At 40.7% G+C, this 21,156-nt stretch overlaps 2 protein-coding genes and 2 pseudogenes across 14 annotated transcripts in view; 2 read left to right on the top strand and 2 right to left on the bottom strand.

The window, feature by feature from the left end:
- Positions 1-1,426: 1,426 nt before the first annotated feature.
- On the bottom strand, positions 1,427-9,972 carry chrna5 (cholinergic receptor, nicotinic, alpha 5). 9 transcript variants are annotated; one of them, XM_088413435.1, is made up of 10 exons: positions 9,858-9,972; positions 8,409-9,515; positions 8,189-8,329; positions 6,194-6,345; positions 6,057-6,101; positions 5,777-5,886; positions 4,901-5,078; positions 3,466-4,158; positions 2,451-2,627; positions 1,427-1,575 (listed from the first exon to the last, which is right to left on the bottom strand). In XM_088413435.1, exons 2-9 carry the CDS (start codon positions 8,425-8,427, stop codon positions 2,469-2,471), a joined length of 1,497 nt encoding a protein of 498 aa, XP_088269561.1. In that variant the 5' UTR covers positions 8,428-9,515; positions 9,858-9,972; the 3' UTR covers positions 1,427-1,575; positions 2,451-2,468. The 9 variants fall into 9 exon arrangements, 8 of the variants coding, with proteins under 8 accessions (XP_088269561.1, XP_088269565.1, XP_088269566.1 ...); XM_088413439.1 differs by having other exon boundaries at positions 8,189-8,325; XM_088413440.1 differs by having other exon boundaries at positions 8,189-8,325; positions 9,429-9,515.
- Positions 9,941-13,203, top strand: LOC148424472 (UDP-glucuronosyltransferase 2C1 pseudogene; annotated as a pseudogene). The gene is made up of 2 exons (XR_015865420.1): positions 9,941-10,085; positions 10,527-13,203. The product of XR_015865420.1 is annotated as a UDP-glucuronosyltransferase 2C1 pseudogene (transcript).
- Positions 13,204-15,073: 1,870 nt separating this feature from the next.
- The window catches only part of LOC148424470 (calcium homeostasis modulator protein 6), a 35,019-nt gene continuing 28,936 nt past the window's right edge, over positions 15,074-21,156 (bottom strand). For 2 of the 4 annotated variants that reach the window (XM_088412289.1, XM_088412290.1), the window contains exons 2-4: positions 19,625-20,090; positions 18,041-19,479; positions 15,074-17,493 (exon numbers count right to left, since the gene is read on the bottom strand). In XM_088412289.1, coding sequence (XP_088268415.1) covers positions 19,324-19,479; positions 19,625-20,089 — 621 coding nt within the window. In that variant the 5' untranslated portion in view covers position 20,090 and the 3' untranslated portion in view covers positions 15,074-17,493; positions 18,041-19,323. Of the gene's footprint in view, positions 17,494-18,040; positions 19,480-19,624; positions 20,854-21,156 lie in introns of all 4 variants that reach the window. The other 2 variants (XM_088412288.1, XM_088412287.1) reach the window with 2 other exon arrangements.
- On the top strand, positions 15,940-17,520 carry LOC148424471 (UDP-glucuronosyltransferase 2C1 pseudogene; annotated as a pseudogene).

Raw genomic sequence — 21,156 nt, 5'->3', positions numbered from 1 at the left:
ACATACCTTATTTACTGTTTATGGAGCAGCTGGGATCATACACAGTATTCCTCAAGTGTGAATTACCGAGCGGATACATACCAGGAAAAACTTTACAAGAGTGAACATTAGCTTTTTTTCCGCTTCTGGAATGCTGAATTGTTTCAGTCAGTCACATCTGCTTTCACTTTACTTTTCATTATACTGGGAGCCACGGCTGTTCCTCCCACATGCAACTTAGGTCAACTTTGGTCTCTAAGCCTGTTGTATCAATAAATTCATATTTCATTTAACACAAATCTGAATAAATGAATACATGCGGCTCCTTTTAGCTGTGGCGTATAGGCAAATGGTTTCGTTGTAGTATCTGCAAAAAGTATACCATCCTTTTCTTCATCCGGAAAACCAAAATGTCACCGCAGGGGATTCAAAAGTAATCCGAGTATCCTGTATATCCCCTACGTATTAATCAAATGATTTTTTTGTTCATTAACTGGGTATAGAATAAATGTAAATACAGAAGACCAAAATACACATTTACACCTGTTTACAAATGATCAGCATCTCAGCACAACTGAGAGCAGCAACAACTGCAATATGCTGCGTATCCCATTGCCACAAAAACAAAAAACACATTTATCCCAGCACTTGGAACAAATTGAAATACATTATAAGTACCTCGGATTTGTTGTATGGAAATAAATACATTACAAATAAATAAATACATGTCTTTTGGATTGAATGACTAAATACTGTAACTATATTATTATTACGATTATTTATATTAATAAGTCCAGACATTAAATCCAGGGTACTTATAATGTATTCAATTTGTTGTCAAGTGTTTCGATAAAGGAGCTTCTATAATAGATGATGAATTAAGAGGAAGTAAATAATTAGGTATGAAAGAATTACATTGCTTTGCCAGGGATGTCCAAACTCAGTCTGCATGTTTTACAGTGTTTTTTCTTCCTTAACACTGCTTTTAATTTGAAGTAATTAATTTAGGAAATATGGGTCCTTGCCCAGTAAAAGAGCACATGACCCAAATCTACAAGGTCACAGAGTTTATTTCAGGTTTTGTTCAGTTCTGTTGCCCTTGTCCTCATTTTGGATCCAGTGTAATCTGGAACTTAGCCAAGCCGACTTTGGGTGAATACTCACTGAACTAGTCAGCACATGCTGGGCACAAATAATAAAAATAGTCATAAATAATTATTTGCACATTCGAACCATATACTGTTTAGAATATTAAGGCACATAGAAACACATTTGACGAATAAATAACAAACCCTCACTTAAAAGTTATCATTCAGTACATCACAAAGTGCATCTAGAGTTCCACTCTTTGTAATTCTGTAGTTTAGCGAATTGTTCATTAAAGCATGTCGTACAGGGATGTACCTTAGAGCTCCGATGGAAATGCACTTCACTGATAGCCTCTGTTGATGTTTATCTGGAGTCTCTTCACACGGATGCTTCAAGGAACATGTTGGTTCGGATCTGTGGCATCACTCAGCTGCAGGTCCGCGCATGCACGCACAACATGAAACGGAGCTTGTTTTGTGCAACAGAGCAGAAGAATCCCAATGAGAGCTGAAAAAGGACAAAGTCCAACAAAACATGCTTGAGTTTACCAGTTACACTTTAATCTTAACCAGGGAGTTTGCAATCTCCAATATAAAGCATACATCTTTGTTAAAACTATCAGTGAACCTGACAGAAGTTACGTAAGTTCAGCGTCTCACTTTTTTAAATTTTTATTTATTGTACATTCCAAAAAAATAAAACTGATTACTGATAACATTTTCGCTATACTGTATCAACACTAATTACAATACATCATGCTACCAATTTAGCGGTGTTTACTGTTGCAATGTGACAGGGGCCACCATCGTGACGGGATTGAAAAGAACCCTAATTTGCACAATAAAGTCCTCTAAAAGCCTCATAACAGATAAATCCACAAAAATAATTGCTGACTAAATTGCATAACTTCATGTACTGCCTAAACTGCTCTTCTCATGTTTCTGGAGCATGCTGCTCCCCCACCGGGTTGAAATTAAAAGCCATGTTAATCTTTTATCTCCCTATTTCTAAAAATGAATGCGTGAGAAAGCTGTTATGTACGTTTGCTAATTTACCGGCCCCACCGCCCCCATCGAAAAAACAAAACAAAACACACACACACCTCCAGGCAGTGCGGTTTCTCAGCCCATGACATTATGAGCTAGTGCAGGAGAAGATTCAGAACCACTTTCAAATAATAATGCATGTCTCCTCTAATGAAGGACCGCTCAAAAAAATTGCAATGACTTATTGTGGCTTTTATTATGGGACGTTTTGGGGAATGACATCCTTTCATGTAATGTCCACAGCAATTAATGTTCCAAAATACAGTACACAGCATATTTGAAGATGTGTCGTTGGCAACAAATCAAATCTGGCGCTTATCCACTGATGTGCCTCACCTCTAAGTCATCTAACCTTCAGAAGGCTTCTCCAATATGTTTGGGAACGATAATGCTGGCCCATTTGTAGATAACCGGGATGAAGAGGAGAGCCGAGCCCAGGATGGACACCAGTAGGAATGCCCACAGAAACATTCGATCCAAAACCTGGGCAACGAACTTCCAGTCTTGCACCACCTGGAGCCGACAACAGACGCAAAAGAAAGCTAGCAAGTTTCATTCTGGTGCTCTTTTGTTTTATAAAATTGGAAAAAGACTCTAAAGCTAACCATGACAATGTTGATGTATTTGATGAATCTTTTGTTCATGCAGTTGCATTAGCAATGTTTTTTTACTGTTTCACAAAAAAAATCATTCTCCCAGCTCCATCCAAATGTGGGTCACACTGGCATCTTGAAGCAGTTTTGGCATTGAGCTTGTCTGGACAAGGTCTGCATAAGAATGGCAGTGGGTATTCAATGCTGACATACAAACTGCGGTGTTAATTCAGGACAGGGAGCAGTGCATTTAAATACTTGAGAATAGCTGTGGGCATGTATCGGGCGAGCTTGAGTTCTGGTGTGGAGTGCATTTTGTCTGGATCCAAAACATTTACCTGTATACACTAACATTTATTTTTGTATCTGACTCTGGCTTTGTGGTCGTACTGTCCTTATGCTGTATTTTCCCACCAAATCTTGCTTCTCACGGGACAGCGACTAGAAAGGTTGCTTCAAATATCAAACCATCACACCCAAGAATGCAACACAGTCTCCAAGTCCTATTTTGACCTACTGGTGAAAACAAATTTGCAATAAATATTTTTATAAGGGGACGTCAAGTACTCTTTTCTTGTTTGTTTTTCACAGCCAGGCTTGAATGCAATCCACTGTGGATCAAAAGGGGGAGGGGTTACTTCACACTCATGCAATAAGACAACCACTATTTTTTCCATTATTGTGTGGAGTCTATATTAAAAAAAAATATTGTGCTCTGACGGTATATAAAAAGGGTGTACATCAAAACACAAACTCACCTCTCTGACCTCATTTTCTTTCACCACGTGCATGGTTATGTAGCGGATGGAATCCAGCGCCGCTTGGATGTTGTGTCTGGTATGTGAGACGACGCGATCGGTCGCACAGTCCTTCATCAAGCCCAATCCCAGCACCCGTCCCGTGTGCGCTGCTCCCGCTGTGCCGTAGCGGTCCACGTGGCTTCGCATACACAGCAGCTTGGGCAGCCGATGCAAGAAGATCCTACGCACCCACGGCGCCATGCCGTGGTGCGTGGAGGACGAGCGGTGGTGGACGTTGATGGCGAAGACGGTGATGACGATGGAGAGCGTGACGAAGATCATGGTGAAAACCAGATACTCGCCGATAAGAGGGATGGCCTTGGAAGAGGAGGGGATGATCTCCTCGATGACCAGCAGGAAGACGGTGAGTGACACCAGCACCGAGGTGCAAAGGCAGATCTTTTCGCCGCAGTTTGAGGGCAGGTAGAAGACGAGGATGGTGAGGAAAGACAGGCCAATGCAAGGGATGATGAGGAAGAGCGTGTAGAAGAGCGGTAGCCGGCGGATGATGAAGAAGTAGGTGATGGTGGGATAGGAGGCGCCGCCGTCCACCCTCAGTCCACGGCTGCCTGTGGCCTTGACTATCTCCCACTCGCCGTTGTCGAAATAGTCCTGCCTGTCCACGTGGAAGTCCTCCAGAATAACGTCAACCTGCCGAAGAAAGAGATCATCTGAATGTCAAAATCATAAATTTGGCTATTTTTCTTTTATTCTGTGGAACCGCTCCACAACTTTAGTAAAAAGTGTTTTTGTCTTTGTGCCACTATTGTGTTTTTTGCTGTTTCTGCAATATCCTAAAATGCCACAAGATGGCATCAAAGTTGAAAGTATGATAAATTGATGCAGCTCCACAAAGAGAATATGATCTCTGTGTTGTTTAGCCTGGGTTGTTAGCTAAAGTGCAAACCTTTGGCGCTGGAGAGTGGCTATTAAAACATTTAAACATTTAACAAATGACTTTTTGTTATATCTTAACAATTGCCATTGTTACGGCTTCTCTTGCTTTTTTCCTAAACCAGGCTCTAAGATTTTTTTTATTTTTTTTAAGGTTGATGCTCTGGGGCGGAGCTACAGGGTGGCCTAGGATGTCCAAGCCAGCCCTTGTCACTCTGTGGCCTTTACTTTGGCCACTCTCAGACCAAGAATAACCCCATTTTTGAAAATATTAATGACATATTTTTAGAAAATACATGTACAATTGACCTGAATGTAAGCTTTAAAATAATCTATATTGCTATGGGCAGTATTAAAAAGAATGACAGACACACGGACCTCATTGAAGTGTAATGCCACTGGCCACCCTAAGGAAAAATTTCTAGCTACGCCTCTGGTAATGTTGAAAGCTGAGTCTGAAATTATATAAAAGTGTTTTAGGGTCATCTACTGTAATCACCTGGGAGCCGTCGTAAGTCCATGAGCCAAATTTCATAGAGCAGTTCTGCAGGTCAAATGGGAAGAAGGTGACATCGATTGTGCAGGCAGACTTGTAGTTGGCAGGCGGCGTCCATAATATGGTCCCGTCGTATTTGACCACCGCTTTGGTGACAGTGCCCTCGAAACGACCATCTGAACTGTGGTGGAAAGTGCATTCAGTTCACATATTCATTGGCCACGGTTGTACAGTAAACTTCAAAACATTTGCATATATTAAAGTGGAAGTCAATACAAATATGTACTACTTAACCCCGTTAGTGTAAACATGGCGTTCTCATTAATATTATGCTTGTGGAATATGAAGTAAGCAGCAGAATTCATTTGTATTTTTCCATCCCAGGGGGCAGCCATTCTGTCACTGGTTTTTCATAACAATATGTACTACTTGTCCCCATTAGTGTAAACATGGCGTTCTCATTAATGTTATGCTTGTGGAATATGAAGTAAGCAGCAGAATTCATTTGTATTTTTCCATCCCAGGAGGGCGGCCATTTTGTCACTGGCTTTTCAACTAAAAAAACGCAGCTCAGTTGCTCAGGTAACAACCATCCATGTCTCAACCTTTCAACCGAGTTACGTCATGTGACGTTCGCAAGCTGAGCCCTTGTTGGTTGTTATCTGACAGCTAAGCAACAATGTCATTTTCAGTCATCAGCAAGCGGCTAAATGCCCGCCCCCTGAGGTGGATTAAAAAAAGAGCAGATTCTGCTGCTCAGTTCATATTCCACACAATATTAATTAGAATGCCATGTTTAGACATGTGGGGCTGCAGAGAACAAATCTGAAAGAAAAAAAATGAATTCCTTTCCTAGGTTTGAGCCATTTTGTTACATACTTATCATACAATACGACATCTGGCAGCCAGAGCCTGTCGGAGGGCACTCGTATAGTGGTGATGCCCAAATAGTCATCGGGGTCCCATCTTAGCTTCATGTCAGTCCACTCCTGAGCGACAGGCAAAATACATGTGGTGGTAGACAAAAAAAACATGAAAGTATCGACCATTTGCTGACAGAATTTCAAATTATTAAACATTGGCTCGACATTGACAGCATATTGACAGAAAACACATGAGGTGCGTGGTAGGTCATAGATGTTTATATTGTTCTTCTTGCCTGTTTCATCCAGACGTTGGTGGTCATCAGCTGGTTCTTTTCATCCTGGGTGGTGAAAACACAGCATAAGCTTCATTTTATTGCCATTGATCATTTTAAGACGGCATCGTTTAAAGCAAATGCGTATTGAACCGCACCACATCAACCAGCTGGGAGATGGCCAGTCCAAACTTGACGCATATAGTCTGGTTCAGATACTCCACCGGGCGAACCCATTTCTGGTAGTTCCCAAAGAGGTATTTGAACAGCTTATCTTCAGCTTTTGCATAGGAGGAAAGTTTTGGAACACCTGGGAATGGTAAGAGCATTAGTCGTGCAATGTGACAAGAACCCCCACCCCCTTGCTAAACTAAGCTTAATTTTGGAGGATATATCAGACTTTTTCTCCTCTTTGTTTTTTGAATTAAATAATTCAATCCCCAAAAAAGTATTTTAACATTTTTTTTTTAGAGTCTAGAAATTCAATCCTAGGTACTTATTTATATTTCTTTTTTTTTCTTCAGGTTTTCAGCAAAAGAAGTGTCAAAAAATGGCCGGTACTAAATAAATTAAGAACTGAAGTAATTAATTATTTTAGGTAGTTGTTAAAGTCATGATGTCATTACTTTAGTACCTACAGTAATCCATTAGTTAACCTACATGAAGTAATAGATTACTTTAGTATGGAAATCCATCAAGTAATTGATCTAATTTTTACTTAATTACTGAAAGTAATCAATTACTCTGGCACTTAATAAAAACTGGCAGAAAATGTTGTCGGTTCCAAAGTAATGGATTACTTCAGTACTTGATAACCTAGAGTAATTGATAATTTTAGTTCTTTAATTCATTAAGTACCAGCCATTTTTCAACCATCCTTTAGGCAAACACTTATAAATCGTTACTTGATATTCAATGTCTGGACTTAAAGGGACAATGTGTAATATTTAGACCGTTTTCCATTCAAAAGGAATAGATTAAATGATTATAAATTCCAAAAAACTTGCAATAAATGTGTTCTTAATGACCAACACTATGTTTTACATAAAAACGTAGGTCTAGTTATCGTTAAATTATATTACATGGGGGTGGAACTCCTCTGAAGAATGCCATTTCTGTTATAGCAAAGGAAAATTGAAATGTAAATGCAGCACCTCCTGCTGAATGAAAAAAAAAACTGTCTTAATCTTACACATTGTCCCTTTAAAAAAAATGTAAAAAAATGTCTGTGGGATTGAATGTGAAATGGAATTCACTGTCCCTGCGGCCATGTAAGAGACAAAGAAAACACTGAAGCCATAAATCCCGTTCGGAATCACGTGTATTGTGTTTCACATTCAATTTACAGGCAGTGAATCTCGCATTTGTGGTGTCTAGTGTCGATACGGACAAGCAATCCTCTAATTAATGTGCCTTTTAACCAACCATTTGTCATCTTTTCAGGCTCCCCACCTATTAGGGTCGTTCCGCCGAGCTGAGACTCTCAAATCGATGCAAGCGTACTGGCAAGGAGGTGCTCTCTCTGCAATCCAATTAATGGCGACGCACTGCTGCTAGCCACTTCATTATATAGAATATTGATCTGAATTTATTACATTGAAGACACTTTGGTTCAACCAATTTAATAAATTGTATCGCATCCAGCCAATTATTATATATTTTTTAAATTATATAATTTAACAGTAAGGGAAGACTCTGCTCAATCTCAGTTGACTCCCTCCTACTTCCTTAAAAAGTACCCAAATAATATAGATTAATCGTCTACAAGTGAAAGACGTTGAGGTGATCTCAGGTGAAAAACTAAGATTTGTATAAGTTTAGCCTGGGCTGTTAGATGAAGTTACAGAGAGTGTTCACCGCATGTGCAGTACATGCACATTTTTAATGTATTTTTTTCAATCAAACCGCCTGGCATCCTTTAAGGGAAAACAGTTTGTGGTGTATATTTACAAACAATAAAGGCAAGGATAAACAGTTTAAGGGACTGCTGTCGATTATTTGCCATTTTTGCATGGCGGGGCTCGATCCCTTTCTCCCACAAATAGCGTGGGCTTCCTTTAGAATGACTGAGTGAAATCTTTCCTGATGCTCCTCAGCTATGTCACCGGAGAGTCTATTTATTCACGCGTTAGCGGTGTCGGCGGGCACCTTACGCAGCGAGTGGCACAGGTGGCAACAGTGCAGCAGCGGCAACAGCAGCAGCAGTGCGAGAGAGGAGGCGGCCGCTCCCCCCGCTCTCCACATCTTCTTAGAGACGGTGCTCAGGCATCGGAGGTGCGGAAGACGGAAGCTGCCTCAAAAGGGAAACATTAGCGTCATCAACAAAACACAACAACTGCATCATGTTAGGATGTAAGCAGGGTGAACACATACCTGTCGCAAAGTGGCGCATGTAAACAGAGGAGCAATGCTCACTGCCTCTTCTATTCCCTATGCCGCCTGTCTCTAGTAAGCACCACCCCCCATACACACACACACACACACACAAACACACCTACACGGGGGTTTTTCCTATCGTGATGGGGACATCCCATTGACATATAGCGATTCCTGGCCCCTAACCCTACTTGTTAAGGTCACAACCCTTACTCTAACCCAGTCCTTCTCAAATAGAGGGCCGTTTTTTTTCCTTTTGTTAAAGTTAAAAACGTATACACATTTTTTTCTAAAGATAATGATTTTACTTGCAGTCACCACAGCAAGGGGGTGCGGCGTGAAATGTTTTCTCTTTTCTATGAGGGTTTGTAGGAAATAATTGAGAAGCATTGCTCTAACCTCAACCAAAATACAATTCATACATATACTCCAAAAGCAAGTTTTGACCCTCAGAAAGAGGTCTGATAATGTGGGGTCCTCCAAACTGCTGTCCATAAGTGCAAGAGGTCTCCACATAGACAGGGCAACCCGAGATTTGGTCCCTATCATGTAGAAAAAAACAAAACAACAACCGAGCCTCTCTCATCTTTGGCTCGTTACAGTTCTGAGGTCATTTCATCTTCAGCTACAACCCATGACACAACACAAGAACAATTAGAAGTCCACCCTTCATCTCAGCTGCGGCAGTATTTCTAAAAATAAAACAATACTGTGAAAATGGAAAACAGCTTTCACGCATACATTCTTTTATACTATAATGAGTTGATGCCATATTATGGCAGATAATACCCAAAACATATCTTGAATTGTGGGAAGCATACATTAAAGTGACAGTCACATATTATTACCATGGTGTCACCTCAACCACCAAATTCCACCTAAAATGAGAAACGCTTGAAAAAAAGCTTCTTCATTACTGAAGGGATCTGTTGTTTTTTTTAAAGCTTTTCTAAGCCCTTTGCAAAGGAACAATTTCGTACACAAACAAATGAATCAATTTCAAAATTCAGAACGCACCTTTGTGTAGGGTACAGCAAGCTTGGGGCTCATTCTTGGATAGTTGAAGGAGACAACAAAGTACAAAGAGCACCTTCATTTTTCTCTCTATCAATAATGAGGGGAGGTGTTTTATTACCTGGAAATCCCCGACATGCAAGTGACTCAACAGATAGCCACAGCCCAAAATATTACACGTACAGTCTTGCAATGTTTCCAGTAAATTTCAAGTGCCTACATTTAAGTATGATGAAAGGTAAACATCATCCTCGACAGAAAAGAGAGCACTTCAAAATACAGTAATTACAAATAATTAATGCGAAGGGGAGACGTGATAGTGAACAAAATTCGCTGAGTTTAAAAACCGCCAGAAAATGAGAAAATACGGCACTGGAGGGGAATGAGATACGATTGCAAATAATTAGATAAACAAAAGATTGAACCACTTACAGTAATCGTATAGAAGGCGCGTAAATGATTAATTGCGTATACACACACGCACGTCCCAGTGACCTCTCTTCTCCACGGTTCCTCCCACGCAGTTGAGAGAAAAGCGTTCTCTCCGATACTGTCGCAACGTACATGAACGTCTCACACCGGGGGACTGAAGCGGACTAAAAACAACTGACCGAATCTACTGTATCTGAAAGATAAAAAACGACACGACACAGCACGGTCGTAAGTATGCGACATTTACACAGATGTGACATGTTTTCAGTGGCATTAGTTTGTTACATTTGCTTAGTGCACGTACTTCCTTATGATGAACGGTCTGTCCCAACGCGTGGGTAATATAGAAAGACAGAAATATTAGCTGATGGTCAGACAAAATATCCCCAGTATATCATGTATTCCCATAAAGTTATTATTCACTGACTAACCTTTGGTTATTGGCAATAATCCGACTCAATAAAAACTGACACGACCAACAGTGAAAAGGCTTTCATTGTACCTTGTATTTGTATGTAGATTTATCTACAGTCGGGTGCACAGATAAATGTACAGCTCAGATACAGCCACCGACCTGACCTCTCTCTGCGTGGCACAGAAAAGCGTCAACATATGAATAAATAAATACATAATTGCAGAAAAAAACGCACAAAATGCTGTTTATTCCAGATGAGGCTGACATGCTGCTGCATTGCCTTGCTGCTCTTCATCTCGCTTCCAAGAGCCTGCCAGAGCGGCAACATTTTGGTCTTTCCAATCGAGGGCAGTCACTGGGTGAACATGGACATCCTTATGCAAGAGATGCACGCTCAAGGACACAATCTGACCATCGTACGGCCCAGCAAGACGTGGTACATAAAGGAGGCCGCGCCTCACTACAACACAATCAGTGTTCCTGTGGAAAGGAGCTTGGACAAAGACTTCATCACCAGCTTGGTTTATGAAATAATAGAGTACGAAAGGGGCTCACTGCCACTTGTGACATTTCTCCATATGAGTGTGGGAATGTTTGGGATGTTCCTGGAAGCTCACAAGACGGTGAGTGAGTTCACAACGGCGATTCTCGACGACCAAGACTTGATGAGGAGACTGAATGAAAGCAAGTTTGATTTGTTGCTCACCGACCCTTGCTGGGGCGGAGGCGCCATCGTGGCCAAATATTTGAACCTCCCTCTGGTTTACAACGTCCGCTGGATTATCGCCACCGAAGGCCACCTCGCCATGACGCCGTCTCCACTATCTTTCATTCCTATCACAGGAACTGGTAATACAAACAAGATGACATTCCTTCAAAGAGTCCAAAACGTGATTGTTTTTCTGGTCGGCTACACGCAACATAACCTGGTCATCAAGAAAACGTACCAGGAAATATGTGACAAATATCTCGGACCAGATAATGACATGCACCACTTGCTTCTTTCCGCTGATCTTTGGCTTATGAGGGTGGACTTTGTCTTTGAGTTTCCACGCCCCACAATGCCCAACTTCATCTACATGGGAGGCTTCCAGTGTAAACCTGCCAAGCCTCTACCCAACCACCTGGAGGAGTTTGTCCAGAGTTCAGGAGAGCACGGCGTCATCCTTATGTCTCTAGGCACATTTGTGAGCGAACTCCCCACGGACCTGGCCGACAAGATCGCGGCGACTTTCGCCAAGCTCCCTCAGAAGGTCATCTGGAGGTATAAAGGTGCTAAACCTTCTACTCTGGGAAGCAACACACTTCTAGTGGACTGGATGCCTCAGAACGACCTTCTCGGACATCCCAAGATGAAACTCTTTGTGGCCCATGGCGGTACAAACGGCGTCCAGGAGGCAATTTACCACGGAATTCCCGTGGTGGGAATACCCTTGTTTTTCGACCAGCATGACAACCTGGTGCGTCTCACGGAAAGGGGGGCCGCCGTGGTGGTCACGTTAGCCTTGCTGGACAAAGATGACAACTTCCTAAAGGCCATACAGGAGGTTCTTGCTAACCCAACCTACAGGGACAACATGCAGAGGCTTTCGAGGCTGCACAGAGATCAGCCCATCCCGCCACTCGACAACGCCCTCTTCTGGATTGATTTTGTCATACGACACAAAGGAGCGGCACATCTGAAGACAGAGTCCTTCAAGCTGCCTTGGTACGTCTACTACAATGTGGACGTCTACCTGTTCCTGTCTGGAATAGTTCTGACTGTAATTTTAATGATTTTTATAATGCTTAGGTGTTTGTGCTCTACTTTATGTATGGGGAAAATGAAACGTGACTAGGTAAAGTACACTTTTACTTATAATATACTGAACAGTCCCTTTCAAAAGTCTTGCTGCTTATTCATTTTGTAGAAACAACAGCCTATAACATGATATTTTTTAAACACTGGTTTTAGAAATGGCTTATATGAGAGCTAGGCGATATGGCCCAAAAGTTAAATCATGATTGTTTTTGTTTGTTTGTTTGAGTCATTTTGAATGATCGCGATCTTAATCAAAGTGGGAAACCGATTTGATTTACAGAGTTCCCTCGCTAAATCGCCGTTTGGGTATTGTGGCTTCTTAATGTCTTATATTGCACTTTTACGTCGCTAATATTTTTGCAATTTTTCTTCCTTTTAAAGGGATAGTGTGTAAGATTTAGACTGTTTTTCATTACGGACAGCAGGAGGCGGTGCATTTATCACTGTCCATAGCTATAACAGACATGGCAGCCTCCAGAGGAGTGCCACCCCCCATGTAATATCATTTAAGGATAACTAGACCTACGATTATATTTAAAACATCCTTTTGGTCATGAAGAACAAATTCATTTGCAAGTTTTTGGCATCTATAATCATATAATTTATTCCCTTTTAATGAAAAATGGTCCCTTAAGTCACGCCTGTCAAAAAATACCACCGGTATTTTATTTATTTATTTAAAAAAAAACCTCTAATCCATGGATTTTTTTTTTTAATGACCATATATATTACAGGTTTACTTAGTTTTCCTTTGATATATTTACACCTTAAGTATGACCAGAGAAAAAAATGTATGCATTTTTTTTTAAATAAAAATATAATCGGTAGTGTATTTTGGATGTGACCATTGAGCCTTCATTTACCTTTTATTATTCTCAACGAATGCCTCACCCCCTGATCTGGCTTTTTAAAATGAATTCTGCGGGCAGCTATTTGAGCAAATTAGGTATTTTATATCGCTTTTATTGGTATCATTCTGACCATTAGTTTGCTAAGATTTTGGTTGGCATATTTTGACAATATTTTTTTGTTTAAAAAAATTGTTTCATTTGTATTTTAAGTTGGATTTGGATGTGCAACCATCAAATTGTAAAAAGTTAATTCTTAATAAAATCAAATGTACAAGTAAATTGTGTATTCTTTTAACCTTGATTTTGAAGTCTTAGGGTTTGAATCTAAGCTGCAGCTTGTATGTAGATTTCTGCGTTGATTTATCTGAAAAAAAAAAAAAAAGGGAAAAACTCCAACCGTTTTTGGTCATGTTACTCATGATTTTGGCCAAGCCCACTTGATATCAATTTAACTGTAAATAAACTTGAAATGAACTTAACATCCATGTTAGGGAAGTGGGAGAATTCTGGGCCACATAAAAGAATTTCCAAGCTAACACAAGGCCACTCATGTGACGAAACCCTCAAATGCACCAAGAATTAATCGTGGAAAATTTGAGGCCTGAGCGCCTTACTGGTATTTTTAAACAAGGGCGGGTGAGTCCAGAAAATATTTAAAGTCCCACTGGTGAGACAGCTTTGTTTTGATTTTCTTTGAAGCTAACAGGAAGTCTTGTTCAGATTGAGATTTTGGAGCTGTTCCTGAGATTTTTCACTGCTATTATGAGTGCAAATAGTATAGGATTAAATAGGAACTATTTGATTAGATTTTAAAAGGTTTGCATTTAGGGTTAGAGGATTTGGATGACTTAAACTGCACAACGTGGGCTTGAAAGAGAATCTGTACACTGTGAGGAGAAACATCAGGTGTCCCATTGTTAGCAACGGGCTTTTCAAGTCAGCAGGCTCTCATAACAACAGTTGCTGCAAAACAGCAAAAGTTGTTGGATATATCGAGAGCTCGACAAGAACATGTTTCAAAGCACCATCAGGGATGTCCTGCTGAGAGGTCCCCAAAAATGAAAACAGTGCATCATGCCGCTGAGCGTGGTTTGATATTGTCAGCCATTTTCTCTTGCACTTGTCCTCATTAGGTCAAAAGCCAAGCTCGCTTTTGGTGAGGGGCAGGTAACTCCCTGGAATGCAGTCTTTAATAGCGAGCAAGGATCTTATTTGAAATCTCCGTCACGTCCCACTGGGGCAGCTTTTCCAATGACATACAACCACCGATATAAAATATGCAGGAGTTTAACTTCTCAAGCAAGCTTTCACCTTTGAACTATCCTTATCCACACTAGAGTATTTAAGAGGGAGAAATTACAATGTCAAAGTCCTGCCTGGGCTGGAACTGCATGCACGAACACTTGTTCTCTTTAGTTCAAGGGAGTCTCTCGACAGTCAAACTAACCTGGGTGTCAAATGAGGTAATTCTGCCTTTTTCTATTAGGCACATCTTGAATTGAGCACACTCAGGGTTGGATGAGCGTTTGTGTTTGTGTGTGCATGAATGCATTTTTGTGGCCTGCCTGTGTGTGATACGAGTATTGAATGTGTACTATGTGTGTGGAAAATGCTGTATTCTGATGCCGATACTGCATTCAGGTGTATATTGTGCTCCAAATTACTACTGTATGTTTTCCCTCTAGTTTTTTTCCCTCTACATGTTTTAGCATGTACTTTAGTTTTGTATGTCTTTGTATGAGTGATTTCCAACCGCGGTGTCTTGACTTATTAACATGGAAAAAAATAACTTCAATAATTTATCTACGCCAGCAATGTGTAGTGTCGTAATATGCAGACCGATTCGGGTAAAATGAATCTATCTGCTGTCATTCATACCACGGAGAGTAGCTTTGTTTTCAACTAAACTAGCAGAGATTTCATGCAGAGTAAATATGAGCTAATTGAGAAAAAACACAACATTATTTTTGTTAAAAAGATGCACAAAGGTCTGCAATTGATTGTTTTTATAAACTATTTTCAATCTCATTTTAAACGTAGATACTGTACAATATAATATTGTACAATATGCTTTACAATACAATATTGTGGCAGTTAAAAGCTTGATGTATAGAAAATAACATACAATTAAAACATAGTTAATCCTGAATGTTGCAGACTCTTTCAAATGTGGGGTGTTTTCAAATTTAGTTTGGAATAGAGCTTGCTATGGCTACATTAGTGTCTTAGTTGTTATTGCTAGCTGTGGTTGCAATGGCAGCTGCGTGCTTTGCATTTATGTGGTAGGCTAAACTTAAGCTTCTTCTGCAGCATTCAAGCTCCTTCTTGCAAATGCATGTCACTCTGCCTTTATCAAATTTGCCATCAGGATGTTATTTTATGTTAAATTTCGTATTCATCTCACATGAGCCTCCTTTTTCATGGCTGTCTTCTGCTCCTTAACCTCCCACTTTGCCACAGCAGAAGCCCATAAGGTGATGTCAAAATATGGCACCCAATCAGTGTCCACTTCAGGATCTTGTTAACTTTTGTTTTCTAACCCCAAACAACATAAAACACAAAAGCCTGATGCATAAAAATGAATCTAATTAACAAACTTAGAGAATAAAAATCAATTCAATTAAAAACACTTTACCTAGGACTGTAATTCATTGATCACATTTAATCTCTTCTATTGTTTGCATTGTTTGGTGATAATTCTCTTAAGTAAAGTACTTGCCTGGCGCAAAAAAGGTTGTGAAACTGTCTTTTGTAGATTGTAGTACGCTAACTTCAAGTTTAATTATTAGCCGAGCTGCGCTCAATTAAAGGCAAATTATAACCTGTACATTACTCCAGCTTGGAGATGTCCAATAATACTTGCGACGGAAATGAAAAACAGTGAAAATTCTATTTTAAATGAGATGATCCGTTAAAAAAAAAAAAAAAAAAAAGGGTGTGTGATCCTAAGACCAAATGAGGATATTTTGATCCAGGCAACTTCAGGAAAGTTTCTGTATTCTTACTTGCAGAGTCAAAATGCCTTGGTCCTGGGTCTGCCTCTTGTTTTCAACTCTATTTGTGACTTCAGCATATGGCGGCAAGGTCCTTGTTTTTCCAGTGGATGGGAGCCACTGGGTGAACATGAAAGTCATTATCGAAGGACTACACTCAAGAGGCCATAAGGTGGACGTGGTGAGGACGGATGACAGTTGGTACATCAAGGAAAAGTCCCCTCTCTACACCTCCATCACACTTGATGTGGAATCAGGCTTCAGCAAAGATTTCCTTGTGAAGTTCGTGGCGCAGTTGTTGCACATCCAGCGGGGAGGGAAGTCCGCCTGGCGTCGTTTCAAACTGGAAATGGAGCAAAGTGAAAAAGCCTCACAGATGCATGTAAAAACAAGCAAAATGATAGAGTGGATTTTTGAAAATAAAACCTTGATGGAGTCTCTAAAAAGCACCAAGTATGACCTTGTTCTGACAGACCCAGGAGTGCCAACCGGTATTATTATTGCCCACTACCTGAAGCTCCCTCTTGTTTTCAACGTGAGATGGACTAGTCATGGTGAGGGCCATTTAGTAATTGCGCCATCCCCGCTGTCTTATGTTCCAATGACAGGAACAGAACTTTCGGATAAGATGAGCTTTTTTGAACGAGTTCTGAACAATTTGGTGGTTATCTTTGGGGAATATCAAATATCAAAGTATATCAAACCGCATTATGAAGGCTTGATTCAAAAGTATTTAAGCCCTGGTGAAAACTACCACTCGCTGTTCCAAGCAGCAGACCTGTGGCTGATGAGAGTGGACTTTGTATTTGAGTTTCCTCGGCCCACCATGCCCAATGTCATCTACATGGGAGGCTTCCAGTGTAAACCGGCCAAGGCTCTCCCGGACCACCTGGAGGAGTTCGTCCAGAGTTCTGGAGAGCACGGAGTCATCGTCATGTCCCTGGGGACTCTCATCGGGGAGCTTCCCAGCGACTTAGCTGACGAAATTGCGGCAGCTTTTGCCAGGCTCCCCCAGAAGGTCATCTGGAGGTATAAAGGGGCTAAACCTTCCACTCTGGGTAACAACACCCTCCTGGTAGACTGGATGCCACAGAACGACGTCCTCGGACATCCCAAGATGAAACTATTTGTTGCTCATGGCGGGACAAACGGCGTCCAGGAAGCAATTTATCATGGCGTTCCAATCCTCGGGCTACCGCTCATATTCGATCAACGAGATAATCTGCTCAGGATCGGCGTGAGAGGAGCAGGGAAAATCGTTGATATATTCACCATGGATCATGACATATTTTTCAAGGCTATGCAGGAGGTTTTGTCTGATCCATCCTACAGGAACAACATGCAGAGACTATCCAGGCTGCACAGGGATCAGCCCATTCAGCCACTCGACAACGCCCTCTTCTGGATTGAGTTTGTCATGAGACACAAGGGCGCAGCTCACCTGAGGACAGAGTCCTATAAGTTACCCTGGTATGTCTACCACAGTATGGACGTGCTCCTTTGCTTATCCGCGATAGTGCTGCTCATTTTCTGTGCTTTTAGCACCTTTGTTTACTGCCTCTGCTCCAAACTGTGCCTGAAGAGAAAACATAAATATGATTAAATTGACCCCCACCAAAAAAAATAAAATAAAAATCGTTGATGTGAGCGAGAATATACCGATGAAATATATTCCAAAAATATTGTAGAAATCATTTCATTATATTTCAAAAGTCCTGAGCTATGTGCAAATAAGTCTATACATAGTTACTGTAGCAAAAACGAAGCAAGTAATACAATTTTACTCATTCACACCTTACAGGAATAGCGCTAGCCAAAACACACTAAAATTCTTTTTTTTTTTGCATTAATAAAAAAAAAATCCTTGTTATACATTATAATAATTGTCGTCGGGTCCATTACCCGTTTTAGTTAACTGCACTTACACATTCACAGTCGCAATTTCTTAGTACATTTACTGCCAGCCCAGTTAAAATGGAATTTCAATGTAATTAGCTGTCAATGGCTATTCAAATCATTCAAGTCGTGATCTATTACTTTGTCTGTTGTTACATGCATAGCCGACATAAAGCTGAATTCATGTTTACATATCTATTCATTTATATGAAGTTGATGTAATATACCTGCTTTTGTGGGTTAACGTGACAAATGGTGTCAGACGTTTGATTTGCTTTCCCTTTTCATTTCAAACTTTGAGTTTGAACATTCTCTTCCTCAGGTTCATCAATAGCATAATCCCTGAAACAAAATGTAATATTTTTCAGTTTTATTCATGATGCTTGCTTCAGGCGGTTGCCTCTGCATGCTGCATAAAAATAGCATGATATAACAACTTGTAAAATCACACTTACCTGAAAAACAAATCCCCAAATATTTAAAAAAAGATGAATTATTATAAGGTGCATAAATCTTGTACCACCATTAACTTGTGTGGGAGTGTATACTCTTGTTGATGTATGAGCTGATTCACACATTTATGTAATTGCTAACATTTCCAGGCACATATTTAATTTATACCTTAAATAATATTCTTTTCATAAAAACTGTCTGATAGTGAGTTAAAATCTGTCTGCATACAATATTCAGGCCCGATGAGTAGTTCAAATATATTCCGACATTGCCTTTATAAAATGTGCATGTGTATGTGAGTGTCATTGTGTCCAAGGATAATAAAAGAAATGGTTCAAATATAATCCAATTTCGTGCAGAGATTGATTTTGCCCACTGCTATGTTCTATATGAATCATTTCCCTTGCATGTTTAAATTCTGTTCATTATAATGTTAATAATTAAAGTCTACATCATCTTGGCATTACTAAAAGAGCACCATTTCCTTTCCATTGCCATGTAAAACATGTGCACAAATGATGGCGCTGTATTAGAAAAATAATTTATTTTATTATAAACACGAAAAGGCTGTAACAGATGATACAAATCCTTTATGACAGTTTAAAGTTACATTTATAAATCAGGTTCAGTTCATAATGTGAGGAGAGAGAAATTTTATCATTTTGCTGATAACCCCTGCAAAATATTTAATTTGTGTTCTGCCATTATAACAGTGGTCCATGTATTTGGTCACTGAAGCGCTCACATTTGAGGTCTCTACCCACATTGCACTAAGCGGTCCCTCGCAAAGTTGCAAAGGAACCAAGACTAAACGTAGTCACGATATACTTTCTTTAATAGTTGAATTTTTGGAGAGGAACCAAATTCCCAATTTGGGCATTGAGCTGAAGAAATGTGGGAAATTTTGCTTTTAAAAAAGTGTTGTTTTTTTTTTCAAATTTTAGACTGATAATACAACAAAACCTGGTTACAGTAACGAAGTCTGTATCTTGATGGACCATTTAAGATACAGCTTTTGGAAGTGGGCAGTGAGGGGTCAGTTTTGTCAGAAAACATCTCAAGATGTCCTGGTCCGCAGAGAGCTCATCCTGAGGACTGTAAGCTCAGCAACGTCAGCTTCCTGCAGCTCTTCAACTTCCTGTTGGCAACTCTTTCTGATCACATACACGACAAGACCGACACAGATGATAATGAGAAGGACGATTCCTAGAACCTGTGACACAAGAGAACAAGAATGGCTTGTGAGTCTCACCGTAGTGGCAGTATTTTAGCTACTTACTTGTATAAAAGTATAAATAAGTTCATAAGTACACGTAAATAGGCTCTCCCTATTTCCCTAGTTTAGGACCTCCACTCACCTGAGAGAAAACAAAGAGCTGCTGCGAACGCAGCATGAGCTCTTGCTGCGGGACACCTCCATCACTTATTGGTTCGCACCACTTCTGCGGAGCCGCCCTGTCCACCAGCACAAATCTACCCTCCCAGTCTGTCATAGCACAAGCGAAGTACTGGCCGTCCAGGAAGACCAAAATGAGCCAGACGACGGCGGGCACCACGCTGGAGAGCGACACGCTGCGGCGACACCAGGCGTCGCAGTGGCACCCCTGGATGATGAGCATCAAGGTGAAAGCCATGACGGCAGGGATGACGAAGAAGGCGGACGAAAACACGCCGTTCCACGTTGGGTTGCACGGACACTCGAACTCCAGTTCCACCAGCTTCTCTAACCCCATGAGGATGAAGCCAAAGGCCACGTTGGAGACCAACGGACTGTTGCTGAGTTCATCTTTGAGCCTGGTAAGCCATTGTTGTCCACTTTCCATACTAGATGGGCCCAAGAAACGAAGAGAGTTGCTGTGAAAAGCCCCAAAGAGGGTCTCGCGTTGTGAACACATTGGCAACAGCTAAGTGATGCGTGATTAACGCAGGCAGCCCTAAGTTTTCCCCCTCGGGCAACATGCCGCACTTCCACTCTGATTGGTTTCAAACAAAGGAGGCGCTAACATCTCTGCAGCTGATTGGCTCAGGCCAGGTTTCAGGTGGGGTTACTTTTTAAACAAACCGGAGCGAGGGCTGCAAAGACAATAGGGGATCGCATGTCGGAGGCTCTTCAAGCAATGGAGGTTGCAGTTAACTCACATTTGCTTTTATTTATTTTTGTTTGTTTTCAAACCACTGAAGCTCACTTTCTGAGACTAGTATATGCAATTTTTCTTATTTAAATGAATTAAAATAGAATCAACAAGTTTTAGCGCCCAAAACTAAGCTGCTTTGTTTTGGGGGTTTACTTAAAAAAAAGAGAAATACAGCAATGATTTACGTCTTCAATTCGTGCCATTCTATTGGACCACCAAGGACAGTGGGGAATAGGAATGAGTGAGAGAAAAAGTTTACATGTACACACACACACACACACGCACACACACACGCACACACACACACACACACACATATATATATATATGTATATGTTTAAGCTCAGAACTTTACTGCTTGTTGTAGTATTCGTTTTTAACGGTGTATGGTGCTGCAAGTGCACACTCGTGCTTCCTTTAAGGGGCGTGGCCAAGTGAGTGCCGTCAGTACTCTATCTATCTATCTATCTATCTATCTATCTATCTATCTATCTATCTATCTATCTATCTATCTATCTATCTATCTATCTATCTATCTATCTATCTATCTATCTATCTGTCTGTCTGTCTGTCTATCTATCTATCTATCTATCTATCTATCTATCTATCTATCTATCTATATGTCTGTCTGGCTGTCTGTCTGTCTGGCTGGCTGTCCGTCTATGCGTCTAATCATTCAGGCGCTGCCTTCAGGTACCGTCTTGAATCGCAGCTTTCCTGTTGCTGAAGTGCGGAGCAAGGTCATTTATATGGAC

The sequence above is a fragment of the Hippichthys cyanospilos genome, chromosome 4 (genome assembly GCF_059441005.1).
Source record: "Hippichthys cyanospilos isolate Australia breed blue-spotted pipefish chromosome 4, RoL_Hcya_1.0, whole genome shotgun sequence".
In the NCBI taxonomy this organism is placed as follows: Eukaryota; Metazoa; Chordata; class Actinopteri; order Syngnathiformes; family Syngnathidae; genus Hippichthys; species Hippichthys cyanospilos.
The sequence above is the reverse complement of the archived record's forward strand: the minus strand, read 5'-3'. Positions and strand labels throughout refer to the sequence as shown.